Source organism: Paralichthys olivaceus, chromosome 16 (assembly GCF_024713975.1).
Source record: "Paralichthys olivaceus isolate ysfri-2021 chromosome 16, ASM2471397v2, whole genome shotgun sequence".
Lineage (NCBI taxonomy): Eukaryota > Metazoa > Chordata > Actinopteri > Pleuronectiformes > Paralichthyidae > Paralichthys > Paralichthys olivaceus.
In genome coordinates this window covers 4,537,756-4,557,786 of record NC_091108.1, presented here as the reverse complement: position 1 = coordinate 4,557,786, position 20,031 = coordinate 4,537,756, and the positions used below count along the sequence as shown (strand labels likewise).

The 20,031-nt window shown below is 41.7% G+C and overlaps 3 protein-coding genes across 6 annotated transcripts in view; all 3 read left to right on the top strand.

The window, feature by feature from the left end:
- Positions 1–1,716: 1,716 nt before the first annotated feature.
- The window catches only part of LOC109642251 (protein APCDD1-like), a 29,862-nt gene continuing 11,547 nt past the window's right edge, over positions 1,717–20,031 (top strand). Inside the window, exons 1-3 of one of the 3 annotated variants that reach the window (XM_069510605.1) lie at positions 1,717–2,171; positions 7,590–8,879; positions 8,995–9,212. In XM_069510605.1, coding sequence (XP_069366706.1) covers positions 7,689–8,879; positions 8,995–9,120 — 1,317 coding nt within the window. In that variant the 5' untranslated portion in view covers positions 1,717–2,171; positions 7,590–7,688 and the 3' untranslated portion in view covers positions 9,121–9,212. Of the gene's footprint in view, positions 2,172–6,137; positions 7,254–7,589; positions 8,880–8,994; positions 9,213–18,356; positions 18,541–18,697; positions 19,224–20,031 lie in introns of those variants that run through there. The other 2 variants (XM_069510603.1, XM_069510604.1) reach the window with 2 other exon arrangements.
- Positions 9,920–15,605, top strand: LOC138405030 (flagellar attachment zone protein 1-like). Of its 2 annotated transcripts, XM_069510607.1 has the most exons (4): positions 9,920–10,132; positions 10,478–11,830; positions 11,946–12,089; positions 15,530–15,605. In XM_069510607.1, the coding sequence occupies exons 1-3, from the start codon at positions 10,109–10,111 to the stop codon at positions 12,069–12,071; spliced, it is 1,503 nt and encodes a 500-aa protein (XP_069366708.1). In that variant the 5' UTR covers positions 9,920–10,108; the 3' UTR covers positions 12,072–12,089; positions 15,530–15,605. The 2 variants fall into 2 exon arrangements, with proteins under 2 accessions (XP_069366708.1, XP_069366707.1); XM_069510606.1 differs by lacking the exon at positions 15,530–15,605 and having other exon boundaries at positions 11,946–12,163.
- On the top strand, positions 12,891–15,605 carry LOC138405031 (flagellar attachment zone protein 1-like). The gene is made up of 3 exons (XM_069510608.1): positions 12,891–13,080; positions 13,980–15,269; positions 15,386–15,605. Exons 1-3 carry the CDS (start codon positions 13,057–13,059, stop codon positions 15,509–15,511), a joined length of 1,440 nt encoding a protein of 479 aa, XP_069366709.1. The 5' UTR covers positions 12,891–13,056; the 3' UTR covers positions 15,512–15,605.

The following is a 20,031-nucleotide window of genomic DNA, read 5'->3' as shown; positions in this document are numbered from 1 at the left end:
GTTTAATGGCGTCGCTTTGTTCTCACAGTGGGCGTTTTCAGTAAATGTTAATGAAAGCAATATTTATATATCAAGTTGTTCCAGGTCTTAAACTTACACTTGCAGGATTGTAACATGCAGTAAAATATTCAAAAAACATTTTTGATTAATGAAAATGAGCTCATTTTATGAACATTCAACTTCACTGTCCCTGTAGTATTTCATTAATCCGCGCTGGAACCTGAATAATATTATGTGAATTTGAAAGATTGCAGAAAGTCTCAGGGGCTACTTCTGTGTATATGATGTCACTTGGGTCAGTTGGTGCAGAGGACTGAAATTTTGAAAATGAAAAATAAAAATCTGAGGTTGTGGAGTTAGAAAGAAGAAGAAGAAATGAGCTCACCAGACCTCTGCTGCAGATGAACAGCTTGAGGCTACATTAGTCTGGATTAACATAACACACCCAAAACTACAACTGGACTGACTGCAGTGGTCAATTTGCATTATGGGTAATGTAGTCTCCAGACGAGGAGGAAGAATGTGTGGAACAAAACAGACGACATCTCTGGTTCTGCTTCATTAACGTTAACGTTTTCTTTTCGTCAGATGATGTTGAACAAGTGCAAAACACAATCTGTGGAGATTACAGGTTTGTCTTCTTTTGTCAAAGTTACATCAGCAAATCATTTTATCCATCGTTTCTTCTTTTGCCTCCAAAAGTAAGCTTCAATATAATTATATTCTTTATTCTGTTAAAATAAATTACGCTGAATAGGACTCTGATATTTCCCAAAAATACACATTGTTAAGCTGATAATCATTAATTCTACAGTTGAAATTGAGGAAAACATCTCGTAAAAGAAAATAAGATGTTTGGAGTTTTTGTGCGGATCAATCAGTCTGTGAGTGGATGAAAGAAGAGGAGCTGCAGAGACGCCTGAGGGTCAAAGAACCAGAAGTTAAATAGAGAAAGAAACTCAACGCCAAGGTCTCTCTCTCTCTTTTACTCTCTCTCTCTTTCACACATACACACACTCACACTTATACACATACACACACACAGGTGTTGCTGACTCTTTGTTGTTGTTCTTCCCTCCAGGCGAACAGACGATGATGAGAAGGTGCATGCTTTTAAAGCCATGGTCAGGAAGAATGTGCAGCATCCATCACGACTGATAACAAGGAGGATGTTAGGATGCAAGGACACAAGTGAGGTGACTGAAAACTTGACCTTACCAACAGTGAGTTCAAAACCCCACATGTTTGTGCCTCTTCGAATTTGGTTCGATATCACTTTCACTAATCATGATTTTCTAGCACGTCTCAAAAATAAACCTTATTTTAGAAAGAATGTTAAATAAAGAGATTAAAACAAGATGCATTTTATTTTCGGGCTTCTGCACAAAAATGAGTGTAGTTCAAGCTAACACCCAGATAAAGTGACAAACTAACACTCATCGATATGACAGGTGAAAAGTTGCGTAATTTTATAAAAATGGTTTTAATGAAGTTTGCATCGGGTTGTTGTTAAAAAAAAAATGTTAAAACCCAAAACATCTCAAGGCTCATGCACGTGGGTGTTTTTGCACCAAACGGGAGAAAACTTGGACAGACACACACACACACACACACACACACACACACACACACACACACACACACACACACACACACACACACACACACACACACACACACTCCACGCCCACAGAGTGTGTGGAGAGGCGGGGGGTGAGTCCACTCCTCTCTCTGAAGCGAACACACGTCCAGACACTCCTCCTGGGCGCAGGACGCACCGAGGACGCGCGTAAAGGCGAACGATCTGCTCCATTCTCACGTTCAATTATCTCAGCGATACAACGTTTGACAACTTCAGGGTGAAACGAAGAAGAAGTTTGATCTTCCTCTTATTGTATGAGTCCGTTTGCATGAGAAGTTTGAACATCGGGCACCGCGCGCTTGTCTTTTCTCTCCAGCGAACCATGATGCGCGGATGTCACAGGAGTGTGCGCTCCACGCTTTGGATCCATAATGTGAGGATTTGTGTCGGGATAAACGAGGACGCTGCGTAAAAGGGAAAAAAAACAAAACAATACTCTCCAGTGAGACCAGTGAAGTTCTGTTCAATCCCCCTGCAGAGTGTGGAATCATGGGGCCGACATGTGTCCTGCTTCTCCTGGCTGTTCTGGGTAAGTAACTTTTCCATGTTTCCAGGCTCCATGTTTATTATCACGACAAACTGGATGAAAACATGTTCAGTGTTGTGCAACAGGAGTGGAGATCTGTTGGATCTGTTTCTTCCACATGTGCAAGGAAAACAAAATGCGCATGACCCAAACAATAACCTTTACTGTACAGGATGAAAAGATCATCCAAACTGCATTCTCATCTCCTTCTCCTTCTTCTGCAGCAGAACATTTGTCAGATAAGAACCTGTCATGTTCACACCTGTTTACCATCCTGGCTGTGTGTCCAACAGAACTCATGTTTCATGTTGTTGTAAGTTACCCCTCATGCCAGTGGGATGTATACATTTGAAAGCCGCAGATAGGAAGCAATCAAAAGTTATCCTGGGGCAACAAGGCAGATGAAAGCACCAGGAGACTTAAGAGCCACTTAAAACACCCAGTCCTGATGAAAACCCCTGTCTGAGCAGCAGAGGATTATGGGACTGCAGTTGACCCAATCCATCTGCTGCCAGTGACAGTGGAAGGAAACGTTTGGCTGCAACTTCAAATGAGCGGGTTGAGATAAAACGATGCTTTTGGAGGCCACTTATCCTTAAGTGTGTTTAAGTGATTCTAACGTTCAATTAAGTGGTGTGTTATTGCAGCCTTTCATAGTGGCAATGAAAATGCACTGTCAGCACAGATATGTGTGCGCTGTAAATTCACCGAGGGACAAAACCTCGCTGAGCCTTGATTTGAGAAATGACAGAGTGGACCCACATGGAGCAGCAGCTGCTTCTACTTCACATTTTCACAGATCCTCTGCTGACCCTCAACTGCCTTTATGTTTTATTACTCCTGCTTATTTTCAGACATATATGAGAAGCTTTTAACTGTTTGTGCTACAACTTTTTATGTTCATCTTGGTGGGTGATGGATTTTCTTCCTTTTCCCTGTGGTGGCAGAGCTGGAATTGAAGATACAGGATGTGTGAGCTTCTCTCTGATTGTCTGATTGATCATTTAAGCACAGAAAAGAGACGACAAAATACCAGAGTCATCATTTTAATCCCAAACTCAAACTAGTATGACTGATATCGCTAAAAAAGCAGATTAAAAAGAAGGAAAATCATCTATTATAACAAAGTTTTTTGTTCCTCAAAGTTAAACCAACAATTGTTCAGCAATATACACTCAAATATTATACAATTATAGCTGTGATATGTAGTGAGGCTAGAGTCTAGTAACACTGACTTTATGTTGATTTTAACATTTTTAAACAACTGTCAGAAATACATACAAATGACACCGCATGCATCTATAACTCAGAATGTTTTTGCTTATTTATTTGCTGTGTAATTGTATATGTATACCTGAGTGCATGTATATTTTATTCAAAGTTTCTTTGCAGACATTGCTCATTCACATTTATGTATATCTTTATGCATTTGTGTGTGTATAAGGTTTGTGGAAGTGATAGTAGGAATAAAACAAACAGGGTTCTTTAAAAATGGATTTACAAAGGCACCTCAACCAAAAGAGATTAAACAAACTCAAAATCAAATACCCAACAATATCTGATATTAGCCGCTGATACGTTGTCTGAACTAAATCATTATAACAACTTTATATCAGAGGGAAGAACAACACAGTCTGTGTCATTCAGACTTAAAGTTGCACAAATGAGGTCGAAACCTGCAGCAACAGAGAGAAAGTTCAAACATCCGAGCAGAGGAAAGACAGATGGTGCTAATTGCTATGCAGCGCAGCATGTCGCTCTGTGTTAGCTCTGTTTCACTGCTGATTCATTCAGAGATGGAAGAACTCAAATTCTTCACACAGCTGAAAATAGAAACACCACAATGTGGGAAAGAAGCTTTTTTAAGTGGTGATATTGAAGAATGGGCTCTTGAGAAAACAATCGCGCATCAATTTAATGACGAATGATGTTCATCAGCAGATGGAGGTCGCCAGTTGTCATGGAAATGCAGATGTTCATGTTCATACTTCCATTTATTCTTTAACCAGTGACCGACTTTGGGGTCAGAATTGGCTGAAGAGTTGAGTTTCAAACATAATTTTTAACCATTAGCTTGAAAGCTACAGAGCCCAGACTAATGGGACCTTGTGGTGAGAATGGATGGACCATGTTTGTGTGAAGTTTTAGCTCCATGTTGGAAATGATGCTCAGTCGACTACTTTGGTCCAGAAACAACTATTATAGAGTTTTCTACAGATTTTCATGGTTCAGAGAGAAAGAATCCAACTGAGTCTTGTGCCTCAAGCTTTCACACTTACCTTGTTTGGTCCGAAACCTAAGTGGCAGGTGTACAAGGTGCATCCGCTAAACAATACAAGAAGAAAAATAACTGCATGAGAAGAAACGATCCACAGCATGAGGAGCAGGCTAAATATTTTATTAGGATTTTAAAAATCAAAAGTCAACCTGCAGGAAAAAATGCAAAAAACAAACTGCAGAAACTAGATGTCTGTTTATCAGCCAATCAATGTCAAGTATTGCGAGACGCAGGACACGTGGCTGATGACGACAGGATGTTGGAACGTCGTGCAAAGTTCTTCAGCGAGCTCGGAAAAATTGCAATTTGAAACCGGAAATAAAGGCATCGCATGTAAACATGACCTTCAATCACAATCACAGTTAGTAGATACATGTGTGAACAAAATGCACAATAAATCCAGTGAAGCTGACGTTAAGAGGCCCTACAAAATAAAAAAACAAGCAAAACTCTACTTCTGTACTTTAGTTTCTTTTGATTTTAAAGTGTCATGTTATTTCCTCAACCCCCTTCTCTCGCTGCCAAACTCTGTGAACTGACACAAAGAACAGTCCTTTGTCTGCGATCTGCTCCAGCACTTCTGGATTTTTCTCTTCCCATAAAGATGTGGAGTCTCTCTGCTTGTCCGGGGTCCCGGCGCTGTTACCTCATCGGTGGGATCGGGCCAACTGGAAATGTTCTCTGTGGTTTAGGGCTCTGGGAGTGTTGTGGGCGCTTTGATTTAGATAGAGAGCAGCAGTTTGTGAAAGCAGCAGCAGCAGCGACGGCGAGGGACCGGAGTGCGTTCGAGTCCAGCTTTTCTGATTATTCTCCTAATGAGGGAGGTTTTTGTTTTAATTTTCTTGTTTTGTTTTCATAAAGCTATTGGGGAAAAAAAGTCCCATTACTCACACATTCAACCCTCGTTAAATGTGTGGAGAAAGAGATGCATGACGCTTCGTCTTTAAAAAGTAATTTTACAAACATGCTCCACTTAACCTTCTTTTAATCATATCCTCATTTATTTCCCCATAAGTCTGTTTTCCATTTCAAACTGCTTCACTTTGATCAGTAAAACTCTTTGTAAAAACACTTGTAACTGGGTTTACAACTGCTCTAAATAAAGCTCACGTTTCATGATTATAATTTTAATATTTTCACTGAGCTGCGAGTGATCTTTTAACATGTGTTGGTGTGATGCAGTCCACTCCAGTATAACCTCAGACAGGCAAACATCAGATGCTGAATTTCTTCATTTATCTACACTTTAAACAGCAAAATGAGATGCACGGTGAAGTTATTTTGAATTTCATACAATTTATTCACATAGTAAAGTTGTTTTCAGACTCTGCAGTTTGTTTGAACGCTGGGGAGGAAACGAGTGAAATAGGGGAGACGCTGGAGGCAGTTTTAGGGTTTCTGAGCCTTTTCACACTGTTTTATTTCACAGCATGAGTTCTTACAGAAAGTGCTTCATCCATAATATTCCACTGTATCTTTGTTTACAGTGACGTCATTTATTCAGAATCACTAGAAAGCTGCAGTAAAAAAAAACATCATCAGATTCTTCATGTGTCTTAAAACATTTTCTTTAAATCCATTTTCTGTTTTGAGTGAGGCCTCACTGTTCTCGGTCCAATATGGCCAAAACACATGAGCGGGCATAAACATTAGAATTCAGATTGACATCAGTAATGGAAATTTTTTTACAATATTATGTCTTTATTCCAGTGTCCAAAGGAATCATTAGATGCTGAATATATACTCATGGAAGACATAATATTCATTTTTGGGAAACAGAAACAACACATTTTGGCTATTTTCGCTCATAAAATTATTCTATTTCCGGTATTTTTGTCAAATTTCTTGCCAATACATTTTTGGTTCATTGGCTCACACGTTAAGTTTGTAATTGATTCATAATGTTGGTAAGTTCATAAACTATCCACCCCACGGAGGCCTCTGTTTTCACCGCTGTCCGTTTGTTTGTTTGTTTGCTTGTCTCACAGCAGGAATTCGTAAAACTATTCAACATATTTTATGTGAAAAAACTCTTTATATAACAATCAAGCTGCAATTTGGTGCAGCTTGATTGGATTTAAAAGGACTGTTGGGCCATTCGTTTATATGTTTCTATTCTTTTATACTTCATCGTGAATGAGTGAATCTGGTCTGTGAACACAGTCAAAAATTACACACACAGACACACACATACTCACTGGGGACATGTAGATGATACAAGTCATCAAAACACTGTTATTAACATATACACACACAGAGAGAAATGACATTTTATAGTTTAATATTGTTTGAAAAAAAACTTGAAGTGATTATAACATATGTTGGGTAACAAAAGTATATTTGTGCTTTTTGTACTGTTCCAATAAAAATCACACAGTTTGTGGTACTGTGTTTCAAAACTGATCGATCAATCAATAAATACATTTTTTATATACTCCATATTCACTTATCATAATTTGCCTCATAGGGCTTATATCATGGAAAACTGTTTGCTTAATATCACATTTAACTGACAGTGTCTGTGATGTCACATGTGAAAGAGTCTATAATGTCCCATGTGACAGTGTCTATGATGTCATATTTGACCTTGATTGTTAAATGTCATTTATCTGGACTTCAAAGCCATCAATGCCAGGTTCAGTGCCTATAAGAGCTCGGGAGAAGACCTTGTGAGGACAACAGCTCCAAAACTAGACCACAGATCCACAAATCTTTGATACACAAGACCGTCAGAAGACAGAATATACTTCAGTACACCAACACTGTTCCTGTATTTAGCAAACATGCCGAAGAACAAGTCAAAAAGGGTAAGGTTTCCAAACAGGAAACATGTTTTTCAGTTTTACACTTATAACAATAATAAATATTGTAGTTAATTAGCTATACTATTAGCTATATATTGTTTGTTTTTCATTTAATCAATAATCGTGTAAATCGCGAAACTGTGATATTTCCTCTGACAATAATCGGCACCAAAATTTCCCATCGTGACATATGTAGAGACTGTATTTAACAGAATTGAAGAAACTGTATTTAAATGTACTGGTGGTTAAATCAATGATTTGTTGGACTGGTTCATCAACATTTAATTCAAAGTGAGTGTGGGACTGTGTTTTTAACTGTTATATGTTTGTGTCTTTCAGGTGCCAGACTCCGAGAAATTGTTTGAGGACCTCCTTGAAGCGAAACAGAAGTTGGACTCTGAGAATTTGAATCTGGCTCATGAAAATGCCAGTTTAAGGATGGCCATGTCCTGCAAAGAAGCTACATGGCGGAAGGAAAAGGAGAGCATGCAGAATGCTGACTTTGAAAGACTCAAGGAGGAACTAGAGCTCGATCTAAAGGATGCCAAGAAGGAGTTGAGGATCCAAGAGAAGGAGTACAGGTCTTTGAGTCAACGTAACCAAAGCCAGCAGGCAGAGATCCACAAGATCAGACATGACCTGAAGCAAAAGTGCAACCAGGTGAATGAGCTGGAGTACTCGATAAAACAGAGGGAACAGGTCATCGACAGGACTCTGCATGAGAAACAGGCGCTGGACAAACAAATTGATGAGCTCACAACCAAGCTTAAAGCTATGGGGACAAAAGTTCCCCAGAACGAGCCTGACTGGCGCTCAGAAATCAAGGCTCTAAAGGACGAGCTCAGCCGTGAGCAGGCGGAGAAGAAGGATGGGTTAATGAAAATCCAGGCTCTGAAGGACGAGCTCAGCCGTGAGCAGGCGGAGAAGAAGGCTGGCTTCATTAACATCAAGGCTCTGAAGGACGAGCTCAGCAGTGAGCAGGCGGAGAAGAAGGCTGGCATTATCAAAATCAAGGCTCTGAAGGACGAGCTCAGCCGTGAGCAAGCAGAGAAGAAGGATGGGTTCATCAAAATCAAGGCTCTGAAGGACGAGCTCAGCCGTGAGCAAGCAGAGAAGAAGGCTGGCTTCATCAAAATCAAGGCTCTGAAAGAGGAGCTCAGCCGTGAGCAGTCGGAGAAGAAGGCTGGCTTCATTAAAATTGAGGCTCAGAAGGACGAGCTCAGCCGTGAGCAGGCGGAGAAGAAGGCTGGCTTCATTAAAATCAAGGAGCTGGAGAGAATGCTCAAGGTCACAGAAGAGACGTGGGTGACCAAGCATGAGGCTAAAATTCTCCATATGGATCAGATGATCGCCAGTCTCACCAGTCAGAATAAAGCACTGGAAGCCAGCAACAGGAAACTAATCTCCATGCAGCAGGCCACCGAGACCAGGATCCTCCAGAACAAGACTGAGTGGGAGACAAAAGTTGACGCTCTGGAGGACCATCTCAGTTGTGAGCAGGTGGAGAAGGAGGCTGGCTTAGTAAAAATCAAGGAGCTGGAGAGACTGGTCAGCGACACTGAGCAGATGTGGGCGGCCAAGCACGAGGCCGACATAAAGATGCTCATCCTGAAACAGATCAAGCTTCAGGTGAGTCACATCAGCTCCTTTTGATTTGAATAAGAACTAGTTGCACTTTAAGTTTGTTTTTTATTCAGACTTTTAAAGAGAAAACATCTAAACACACTCGTCTCTGTCTTTTCAGGAACTGGCCTTGATGAGCGACAAGGACAAGGCAACGAAAGTAAAGGAGCAAAAGAAAGCAAAGAAAGAGGCAGAGAAGAGGCGAAAGAAGGAGCTGAAAGAGAAGAAGAAGCAGGAGAAGAGATAAACACTAGACAGAGAGAAGGTGAAGAAGAGGCAAAGGAAATGAAAAAGAAAATATGTACCTCTTAAAAAAAAATAAAGTTGAAATTTAATCAACATCTTGTTTCTTCCTCAATACACCCTGGTGTTCATTTTGTAAGTCATGGTTCTATATAGAGTCAAATATATGATGTGTATATGATATATACTGTATATATAATGTGATTGACAGCTAGTAATGTCCAATGGGTGCAGGTTGCAGGGGGAGGAGGGCGTGCAGTATCCTCAAGCTCTCAGTCAGGCTCCACCCCTCGCTCCTACTAATGTGGTCACTTCTGATTTAAAAAAACAAGATGGTGCCGGACCAAATAGACGAGAGGCTACAAAGCAGCACTAGTGTGCTGAAGTTCGATTTGGTGAAGAGAAATGACATTTTATAGTTTAATATTGTTTGAAAAAGACTTGAAGTGATTATAACATATGTTGGGTAACAAAAGTATATTTGTGCTTTTTGTACTGTTCCAATAGAAATCACACAGTTTGTGGTACTGTGTTTCAAAACTGATCCATCAATCAATAAATACATGTTTTATATACTCCATATTCACTTTTCATAATTTGCCTCATAGGGCTTATATCATGGAAAACTGTTTGTTTAATATCACATTTAACTGACAGTGTCTGTGGTGTCCCATGTGACAGTTTCTGTGATGTCACGTGACAGTGTCTGGTATCCCATGTGACAGTTTCTGTGATGTCACATGTGACAGTGTCTATAATGTCCCATGTGACAGTGTCTATGATGTCATATTTGACCTTGATTGTTAAATGTCATTTATCTGGACTTCAAAGCCATCAAGGCTAGGTTCAGTGCCTATAAGAGTTCAGGAGAAGACCTTGTGAGGACAACAGCTCCAAAACCAGACCACAGATCCACAAATCTTTGATACACGAGACCGTCAGAAGACAGAATATACTTCAGTACACCAACACTGTTCCTGTATTTAGCAAACATGCCGAAGAACAAGTCAAAAAGGGTAAGGTTTCTAAACAGGAAACATGTTTTTCAGTTTTACACTTATAACAATAATAAATATTGTAGTTAATTAGCTATACTATTAGCTATATATTGTTTGTTTTTCATTTAATCAATAATCGTGTAAATCGCGAAACTGTGATATTTCCTCTGACAATAATCGGCACCAAAATTTCCCATCGTGACATCCCTAGTATGTAGAGACTGTATTTAACAAAATTGAAGAAACTGTATTTAAATGTACTGGTGGTTAAATCAATTATTTGTTTTGGTCTGGTTCATCAACATTTAATTCAAAGTGAGTGTGGGACTGTGTTTTTAACTGTTATATGTTTGTGTCTTTCAGGTGCCAGACTCCGAGAAATTGTTTGAGGACCTCCTTGAAGCGAAACAGAAGTTGGACTCTGAGAATTTGAATCTGGCTCATGAAAATGCCAGTTTAAGGATGGCCATGTCCTGCAAAGAAGCTACATGGCGGAAGGAAAAGGAGAGCATGCAGAATGCTGACTTTGAAAGACTCAAGGAGGAACTAGAGCTCGATCTAAAGGATGCCAAGAAGGAGTTGAGGATCCAAGAGAAGGAGTACAGGTCTTTGAGTCAACGTAACCAAAGCCAGCAGGCAGAGATCCACAAGATCAGACATGACCTGAAGCAAAAGTGCAACCAGGTGAATGAGCTGGAGTACTCGATAAAACAGAGGGAACAGGTGATCGACAGGACTCTGCGTGAGAAACAGGCGCTGGACAAACAAATTGATGAGCTCACAACCAAGCTTAAAGCTATGGGGACAAAAGTTCTCCAGAATGAGCCTGACTGGCGCTCAGAAATCAAGGCTCTGAAGGACGAGCTCAGCCGTGAGCAGGCGGAAAAGAAGGATGGGTTAATGAAAATCCAGGCTCTGAAGGACGAGCTCAGCCGTGAGCAGGTGGAGAAGAAGGCTGGCTTCATTAACATCAAGGCTCTGAAGGACGAGCTCAGCAGTGAGCAGGCGGAGAAGAAGGCTGGCATTATCAAAATCAAGGCTCTGAAGGACGAGCTAAGCCGTGAGCAGGCGGAGAAGAAGGCTGGCATTATCAAAATCAAGGCTCTGAAGGACGAGCTCAGCCGTGAGCAAGCAGAGAAGAAGGATGGATTCATCAAAATCAAGGCTCTGAAGGACGAGCTCAGCCGTGAGCAAGCAGAGAAGAAGGCTGGCTTCATCAAAATCAAGGCTCTGAAGGAAGAGCTCAGCCATGAGCAGGCGGAGAAGAAGGCTGGCTTCATTAAAATCGAGGCTCAGAAGGACGAGCTCAGCCATGAGCAGGCGGAGAAGAAGGCTGGCTTCATTAAAATCAAGGAGCTGGAGAGAATGCTCAAGGTCACAGAAGAGACGTGGGTGACCAAGCATGAGGCTAAAATTGTCCATATGGATCAGATGATCGCCAGTCTCACCAGTCAGAATATAGCACTGGAAGCCAGCAACAGGAAACTAATCTCCATGCAGCAGGCCACCGAGACCAGGATCCTCCAGAACAAGACTGAGTGGGAGACAAAAGTTGACGCTCTGGAGGACCATCTCAGTTGTGAGCAGGTGGAGAAGGAGGCTGGCTTAGTAAAAATCAAGGAGCTGGAGAGACTGGTCAGCGACACTGAGCAGATGTGGGCGGCCAAGCACGAGGCCGACATAAAGATGCTCATCCTGAAACAGATCAAGCTTCAGGTAAGTCACATCAGCTCCGTTTGATTTGAATAAGAACTAGTTGCACTTTAAGTTTGTTTTTTATTCAGACTTTTAAAGAGAAAACATCTAAACACACTCGTCTCTGTCTTTTCAGGAACTGGCCTTGATGAGCGACAAGGACAAGGCAACGAAAGTAAAGGAGCAAAAGAAAGCAAAGAAAGAGGCAGAGAAGAGGCGAAAGAAGGAGCTGAAAGAGAAGAAGAAGCAGGAGAAGAGATAAACACTAGACAGAGAGAAGGTGAAGAAGAGGCAAAGGAAATGAAAAAGAAAATATGTACCTCTTAAAAAAAAATAAAGTTGAAATTTAATCAACATCTTGTTTCTTCCTCAATACACCCTGGTGTTCATTTTGTAAGTCATGGTTCTATATAGAGTCAAATATATGATGTGTATATGATATATACTGTATATATAATGTGATTGACAGCTAGTAATGTCCAATGGGTGCAGGTTGCAGGGGGAGGAGGGCGTGCAGTATCCTCAAGCTCTCAGTCAGGCTCCACCCCTCGCTCCTACTAATGTGGTCACTTCTGATTTAAAAAAACAAGATGGTGCCGGACCAAATAGACGAGAGGGTACAAAGCAGCACTAGTGTGCTGAAGTTCGATTTGGTGAAGAGAAATTTTATAGTTTAATATTGTTTGAAAAAGACTTGAAGTGATTATAACATATGTTGGGTAACAAAAGTATATTTGTGCTTTTTGTACTGTTCCAATAGAAATCACACAGTTTGTGGTACTGTGTTTCAAAACTGATCCATCAATCAATAAATACATTTTTTATATACTCCATATTCACTTTTCATAATTTGCCTCATAGGGCTTATATCATGGAAAACTGTTTGTTTAATATCACATTTAACTGACAGTTTCTGTGATGTCACATGTGACAGTTTCTGTGATGTCACATGTGACAGTGTCTGGGATCCCATGTGACAGTTTCTGTGATGTCACATGTGACAGTGTCTATAATGTCCCATGTGACAGTGTCTATGATGTCATATTTGACCTTGATTGTTAAATGTCATTTATCTGGACTTCAAAGCCATCAAAGCCAGGTTCAGTGCCTATAAGAGTTCAGGAGAAGACCTTGTGAGGACAACAGCTCCAAAACCAGACCACAGATCCACAAATCTTTGATACACGAGACCGTCAGAAGACAGAATATACTTCAGTACACCAACACTGTTCCTGTATTTAGCAAACATGCCGAAGAACAAGTCAAAAAGGGTAAGGTTTCTAAACAGGAAACATGTTTTTTAGTGTTACACTTTACACGATTTTATTTTATTTTTCCATTGTTTGTCTCAAACTCTAAAAAATTTTTTTCTGCAAGTGGATGGACTTTAAACAAATCCACCACATTGGTGCTAACGCTAGAATGCTAGCATGAGCATACTAGTGATTTTTTTTAAATTTGTGTGTGCACCGCGTGGTGAAATCTCTCGCAAGTCACGTAATTTGTGTGGGCGAACCACTGAAACGTTATTTGAGAAGAGGGAAATGACTTAACAGCCTTATTTCCAACAACGCTGGACAAAGAACTCCATCAGAGGAGTTCACAGCGAGAGGAGAAAAACTTGTTTACTTTCGGTTTCTGACCAGCACACGTACACACACACACACACACACACACACACACACACACACACACACACACACACACACACACACACACACAATAAAAGTCCCATACAGATATATTGCTTATGATGACAGGATACACAAATTCACTGACCAACCTTCCACAATAAGGCAACTAAATGAAACAGCTTACATAAATTACTTTTAAATGGCCAAATGTTACACTATAAAAACTAACTGGATATTGTTGATAATAATAATAAATATTGTAGTTAATTAGCTATACTATTAGCTATATATTGTTTGTTTTTCATTTAATCAATAATCGTGTAAATCGTGAAACCGTGATATTTCCTCTGACAATAATCGGCACCAAAATTTCATATCGTGACATATGTAGAGACTGTATTTAACAGAATTGAAGAAACTGTATTTAAATGTACTGGTGGTTAAATCAATGATTTGTGTTGGTCTGGTTCATCAACATTTAATTCAAAGTGAGTATGGGACTGTGTTTTTAACTGTTATATGTTTGTGTCTTTCAGGTGCCAGACTCCGAGAAATTGTTTGAGGACCTCCTTGAAGCAAAACAGAAGTTGGACTCTGAGAATTTGAATCAGGCTCATGAAAATGCCAGTTTAAGGATGGCCATCTCCTGCAAAGAAGCTACATGGCGGAAGGAAAAGGAGAGCATGCAGAATGCAGACTTTGAAAGACTCAAGGAGGAACTAGAGCTTGATCTAAAGGATGCCAAGAAGGAGTTGAGGATCCAAGAGAAGGAGTACAGGTCTTTGAGTACTCGTAATCAAAGCCAGCAGGCAGAGATCCACAAGATCAGACGTGACCTGAAACAAAAGTGCAACCAGGTGAATGAGCTGGAGTACTCAATAAAACAGAGGGAACAGGTCATCGACAGGACTCTGCATGAGAAACAGGCGCTGGACAAACAAATTGATGAGCTCACAACCAAGCTTAAAGCTATGGGGACAAAAGTTCTCCAGAATGAGCCTGACTGGCGCTCAGAAATCAAGGCTCTAAAGGACGAGCTCAGCCGTGAGCAGGCGGAGAAGAAGGATGGGTTAATGAAAATCCAGGCTCTGAAGGACGAGCTCAGCCGTGAGCAGGCGGAGAAGAAGGATGGGTTCTTCACAATCAAGGCTCTGAAGGACGAGCTCAGCCGTGAGCAAGCAGAGAAGAAGGCTGGCATTATCAAAATCAAGGCTCTGAAGGACGAGCTCAGCCGTGAGCAAGAGGAGAAGAAGGATGGGTTCATCAAAATCAAGGCTCTGAAGGACGAGCTCAGCCGTGAGCAGGCAGAGAAGAAGGATGGGTTCTTCAAAATCAAGGCTCTGAAGGACGAGCTCAGCCGTGAGCAAGCAGAGAAGAAGGCTGGCGTCATTAAAATCGAGGCTCAGAAGGACGAGCTCAGCCATGAGCTGGCCGAGAAGAAGGCTGGCGTCATTAAAATCAAGGAGCTGGAGAGAATGCTCAAGGTCACAGAAGAGACGTGGGTGACCAAGCATGAGGCTAAAATTGTCCATACGGATCAGATGATCGCCAGTCTCACCAGTCAGAATATAGCACTGGAAGCCAGCAACAGGAAACTAATCTCCATGCAGCAGGCCACTGAGACCAGGATCCTCCAGAAGAAGACTGAGTGGGAGACAAAAGTTCACGCTCTGGAGGACCATCTCAGTTGTGAGCAGGTGGAGAAGGAGGCTGGCTTAATAAAAATCAAGGCGCTGGAGAGACTGGTCAGTGATACTGAGCAGATGTGGGCGGCCAAGTACGAGGCCGACATAAAGATGCTCATCCTGAAACAGATCAAGCTTCAGGTAAGTCACATCAGCTCCGTTTGATTTGAATAAGAACTTGTTGCACTTTAAGTTTGTTTTTTATTAAGACTTTTGAAAGAGAAAACATCTAAACACACTCGTCTCTGTCTTTTCAGGAACTGGCCTTGATGAGCGACAAGGACAAGGCAACGAAAGTAAAGGAGCAAAAGAAAGCAAAAAAAGAGGCAGAGAAGAGCCTAAAGAAGGAGCTGAAAGAGAAGAAGAAGCAAGAGAAGAGATAGAAACTAGACAGAGAGAAGGAGAAGAAGAGGCAAAAGAAATGTAAAAGAAAATATGTACCTCTCTTAAAAAAAAATAAAGTTGAAATTTAATCAACATCTCTTGTTTCTTCCTCAATACACACTGGTGTTCATTTTGTAAGTCATGGTTCTATATAGAGTCAAATATATGATGTGTATATGATATATACTGTATATATAATGTGATTGACAGCTAGTAATGTCCAATGGGTGCAGGTTGCAGGGGGAGAAGGGCGTGCAGTGTCCTCGAGCTCTCAGTCAGGCTCCACCCCTCGCTCCTACTAATGTGGTCACTTCTGATTTAAAAAGACAAGATGGTGCCGGACCAAATAGACGAGAGGCTACAAAGCAGCAGCTCATAAACTGAGCAAGCTCCGTTTCAGAACTATAAATTAAATAATCTCATTGTTCAACGTGACTCCTGACTGGACAGATGTGACGGAGACGAAATCAGGAGCTCAGACGATCGTGTGAGGATTTCTATAAGTTTTTGTTCGTTTCAGGAGAATAAAACTAGGACGCTGCATCGCTTTTAAATTATGGGACGGAATTTTCTCCTCTCCTTGTGTGAAGGATGGTCCAGTGTTTCCTCTGCTAAAGGAGATAAGATAGGAAGCATAGAAGCTCATTTCCTTATGATTTAGAAAATTCCAACAGCTTGTATTATTGCAGCAGCTGAAAAACTACAGGTCATTTCACTGCGTTAAGAACCTTCATGAGTGAAATAAACTGCACCCACAGCGTCTCTCTGCCTGTGGACTCCACAGAATTTGTTTGTGGCTGTATTTTAGTGTGTCTATTAAAATGTCCTTAACAATTCTTTAGTAAAAAAAGTTAGTTCAAACTCGTGTTGCCTTCCCACATTTGTCCACCCTCCAGATATTGTGACTGATTTCCTCCTCATATTCTTCCATTACTGACAAAACATCTGTCATCACAGCTGTCCATACTGCTCCCTTCATCTCTGTCGGCCATTTTCTCAGGTACAAATTTATACACCCCTCCATTTATGTTAGACACTGTCTTTTCTCATCAATTATGTAAATGTTGTGATTTACCACACTTCTGTCCATCCTGGGAGAGGGATCCCTCACAAGTTTTTCATGCTGAGGGTTAAGGACAGAGGGTGTTGAACCTTGTTAAGCCCTATGAATATGTGAATATGGGCTATAAATTTGATTAATTTTACTGAGGTGGCACGGAGCAAACACACTCTCACACACACACTGTCTCACACACGACTGCAGGTGCACAAAAACATTTCACATACACATACACGCTCACGTGTAACATGCAGCAAACTGTGGAGCATGTTCTTTGATTCCTGACACTGCTCCAGCCGGCAGGGTCGCGTTACTAATGCCACCGGCTGAGTCAGGGGATCACACAGTCCGGTGTTTCCACCGAGCAGCGCTGGGATGTGGCGGTTTATAACCTCGGTTAACGCACGCATGTTAGCTGCCTCGGTGCGTGTAAATCAGCCGGAAGGATCTTTGTACCTTCACGGAGCTTTTGGCCTTTAATCACTTGCTTTTGTTCCTCCTCTGGTGTTATTAGTCTCAAATTAAAAACAGAGACGACCACAGCAACATTCCTTGGCATAGAATGATAGTTCCAGGCAAGTCGGGTCTGATAGAAAGAATTTTATGCAAAGTCTTCATATTTCATAATAGATTTTGATGATATTAGAGCGCTGCATGGAATAAATCTTCCCTGGAATCTGAGCCTCAGACTTGGAAAATGCTTTCATTTCCGATATTTTATCCCTTTAAGCTCAGTTCATTGTTGAAGGTATTGTTATTTCATGTGGTGCATCGAGGGTACGCAGACAGGGTGGGAAATAGGAGTTTTAAACATCTCAGTGCCTCTCAGGTACTTTTTAACTTGGTTTGCAGCTTGATGTCAGAGTTTGTTTCAGGAGTGTCACCCGTTCCTCAACTGTGGCATCGAAGCTTTTGTCTTTTCCTCACATGTTCAGCTCATGTTAACCCATAAAGACTCCACTCAGGTTACAGTCGGAGGTTACAGATAAAAACCGTGTAATCCCTGGGTGATGACATGAGTTAAAATTATTGAATTAAACCATCTCAACACTTCAAAGAGGCTTGGTACATTGAAAACATGAGAGCTTACTTCAAACTAACTGGGTCACTGCTCTTTCTACTGGATCAGAGTGGAACTAACGCTCTGATTAGTCGACTTGAAAAGAGTCGAGCTCCATCCACCAAACCAAAAGAAGTTAAATCACCAATTTTGCCCTTAAAGTTCACTTTAGTCAAGTTTTGGGTTTTCCATTAGTTTATCTTATGCTTGTGGGATTTTAGTGTGCACACATAACCTGAACTGTATCAAACAGATTCTGCATGTGAATGTAAAGAATATGAAGGTGTAGGACAAGATTTTTGGGGCCGTACACCTTCTGGTTTCCGTTTCTAGTTTGAGCAGGCTTTGGTTGACCGTAGGTAAAAGGTCTGTGTGGAGAGCGAACGAGGAACACATCGACCAAAGTATGTTTTCTGTGGCAAACCGTTTAATTCACATGATAAAAGAAATGTGTCCAAATAAATATTGATCGTTGACCCCAAGAGCTAATTCTTGATCATACCTCTTCTTACTCAAAAATAATGAAATAAAGACTGCAATATCCTAAAAACCCAAAGATTTTTAACAAGAAAATAATCAAATCTTTGTCCAAACTTTCAGAATATCTTCTTGCATCTTTGAATCCTGAAATATTTCCGTGTAACACAAAAAAAACGTATGGATGAAATCCAAATAAATCAATCAGCTGAATAATCTGAACTGATTTTCACTGTTGTTCCTACAGGCTGGGCTGAAGCTTCCTCTCTTCACTACTCAGACGGCCGCTCCAGCCGTCTCTCCCTGGAGAAAACCTTTGGCCGGTCGCTCAAAGACTCCCAGTGCCAACACATGCTGAAGCACCTTCACAACGGAGCCAGAATCACTGTGCAGATGCCTCCTAATGTGGAGGGTCGCTGGGTGTCCACCAGGTAAACTACTGTGGACCCATGGTTCTGTGTTTTTATAGGAATGCAGACATTGTTGCTCAAATACAGTGAAGTTTCAACATTTATCTTGTACAGAAAGCCGTGTACATGCATGTGCACTGTTCAAACTACTTCTGAACTCTAATGTTTTCTTTGGCAGCTGTGAGGTGAGACCAGGGCCGGAGTTCTTGACTCGCTCCTACAGTTTCTTCCCCAACAACACCTTCCAGGCTCACCAGTTCTACTACGAGGACAACCACTGCACCAAACCCACCTACACTCTGCTAATCCGAGGTCGTCTCCGCTTACGCCAGGCCTCCTGGATCATCCGCGGCGGCACCGAGGCAGAGTACCACCTCCATCGTGGCCAGATGGTCTGTCACACAGCCACCGTGGCCAAAGAGCTCAGCCAGAGGCTTAACCAGAGCTGCCGCGGGGCAGTGAGGGGCCCCTGGGAGTCCGGGAAGATCTACGATCTGTGGAGCGAGGAGGGCGGCTACGACTGCTCCAGGGAGCTCAACTTCGCCATGCATGAGCTGCAGCTGCTGAGGGTCGAGAAGCAGTACATGCATCACAACCTGGATCACCTGGTGGAGGAGCTGTTCCTGGGAGACATCCACACAGAGCCGTCACAGAGGCTGTACTACAAACCCTCCAGCTACCAGATGGCCCTGCAAAATGCCAAGGTCGGTCTCTTCTCAGTTTTTGTGTAATGCTGCTAAATAACGACAAACAAATGCCAACAGAACCTCGTGTTCGGAGCAATCGGATTTCTTTTTTCAGATTACTTTTACATGCGTTAAAATCATTATTTGAAACTTTGGCCAAATGTTAACGTGGACATCCGACTCACATATCATTCAATTTACGACAGGAAATAATAGTAATAGGCCCCCTACAACCAATTAGAAAATCTGAGCCGGAGGTCTAGTTCTTGCAAAGACACAGAGTTTGTTTTGGCCCGAGAGACGATAGCAAACAGACAGAAACCCTCGACTGTGCAGGTGCCCCCCCCCCGTCACTCCTACCAGTACACGCTGCTTGTGCACCGACCGTCTTCCCACCCGACAACCGTCGTTTGTGTTGGTTGGAACACATGACCGGGCCGGAGGGAGAGTTCAGTTTTCTGTCCCGTGTGTGCGGCTCAGTGAACAACCTCTGCTGAACTTCACTCCCACTGTGCCGAGCCTCCACACCGCAGAGACCACACACACCAAACACTGACCCTAAAAACACAATGTTTTATGGGAGTTTTCTTTTGGTGTAGTTTACTCGCTCTGGGTGAAATAATATCTGAAAGGAACCCTAGCTTTGTGTTTACGAGGTGTGGTCTGACAAATCTATAGCGAACAAGTGTCGGCTGACTGAATGTCGAGTTATTTTCTGTGACGGATTAAAAAAAACAAATTATCTCCACCAAATACTGTTGAAATCTGATTAAGGATCAGTGTGTAAGTCAATAATCATGCCCTCATACCATAATACACTAAACAT

What these genes read in the sequence shown, in the direction of transcription:
- LOC138405030 (XM_069510607.1), top strand. Translation starts at nt 10,109, where the DNA reads ATGCCGAAGAACAAGTCAAAAAGG. An exon ending in CGAAGAACAAGTCAAAAAGG is followed by an intron (nt 10,133 to 10,477) that starts GTAAGGTTTCTA and finishes TGTGTCTTTCAG; the next exon opens with GTGCCAGACTCCGAGAAATT. An exon ending in TGAAACAGATCAAGCTTCAG is followed by an intron (nt 11,831 to 11,945) that starts GTAAGTCACATC and finishes CTGTCTTTTCAG; the next exon opens with GAACTGGCCTTGATGAGCGA.
- LOC138405031 (XM_069510608.1), top strand. Translation starts at nt 13,057, where the DNA reads ATGCCGAAGAACAAGTCAAAAAGG. An exon ending in CGAAGAACAAGTCAAAAAGG is followed by an intron (nt 13,081 to 13,979) that starts GTAAGGTTTCTA and finishes TGTGTCTTTCAG; the next exon opens with GTGCCAGACTCCGAGAAATT. An exon ending in TGAAACAGATCAAGCTTCAG is followed by an intron (nt 15,270 to 15,385) that starts GTAAGTCACATC and finishes CTGTCTTTTCAG; the next exon opens with GAACTGGCCTTGATGAGCGA.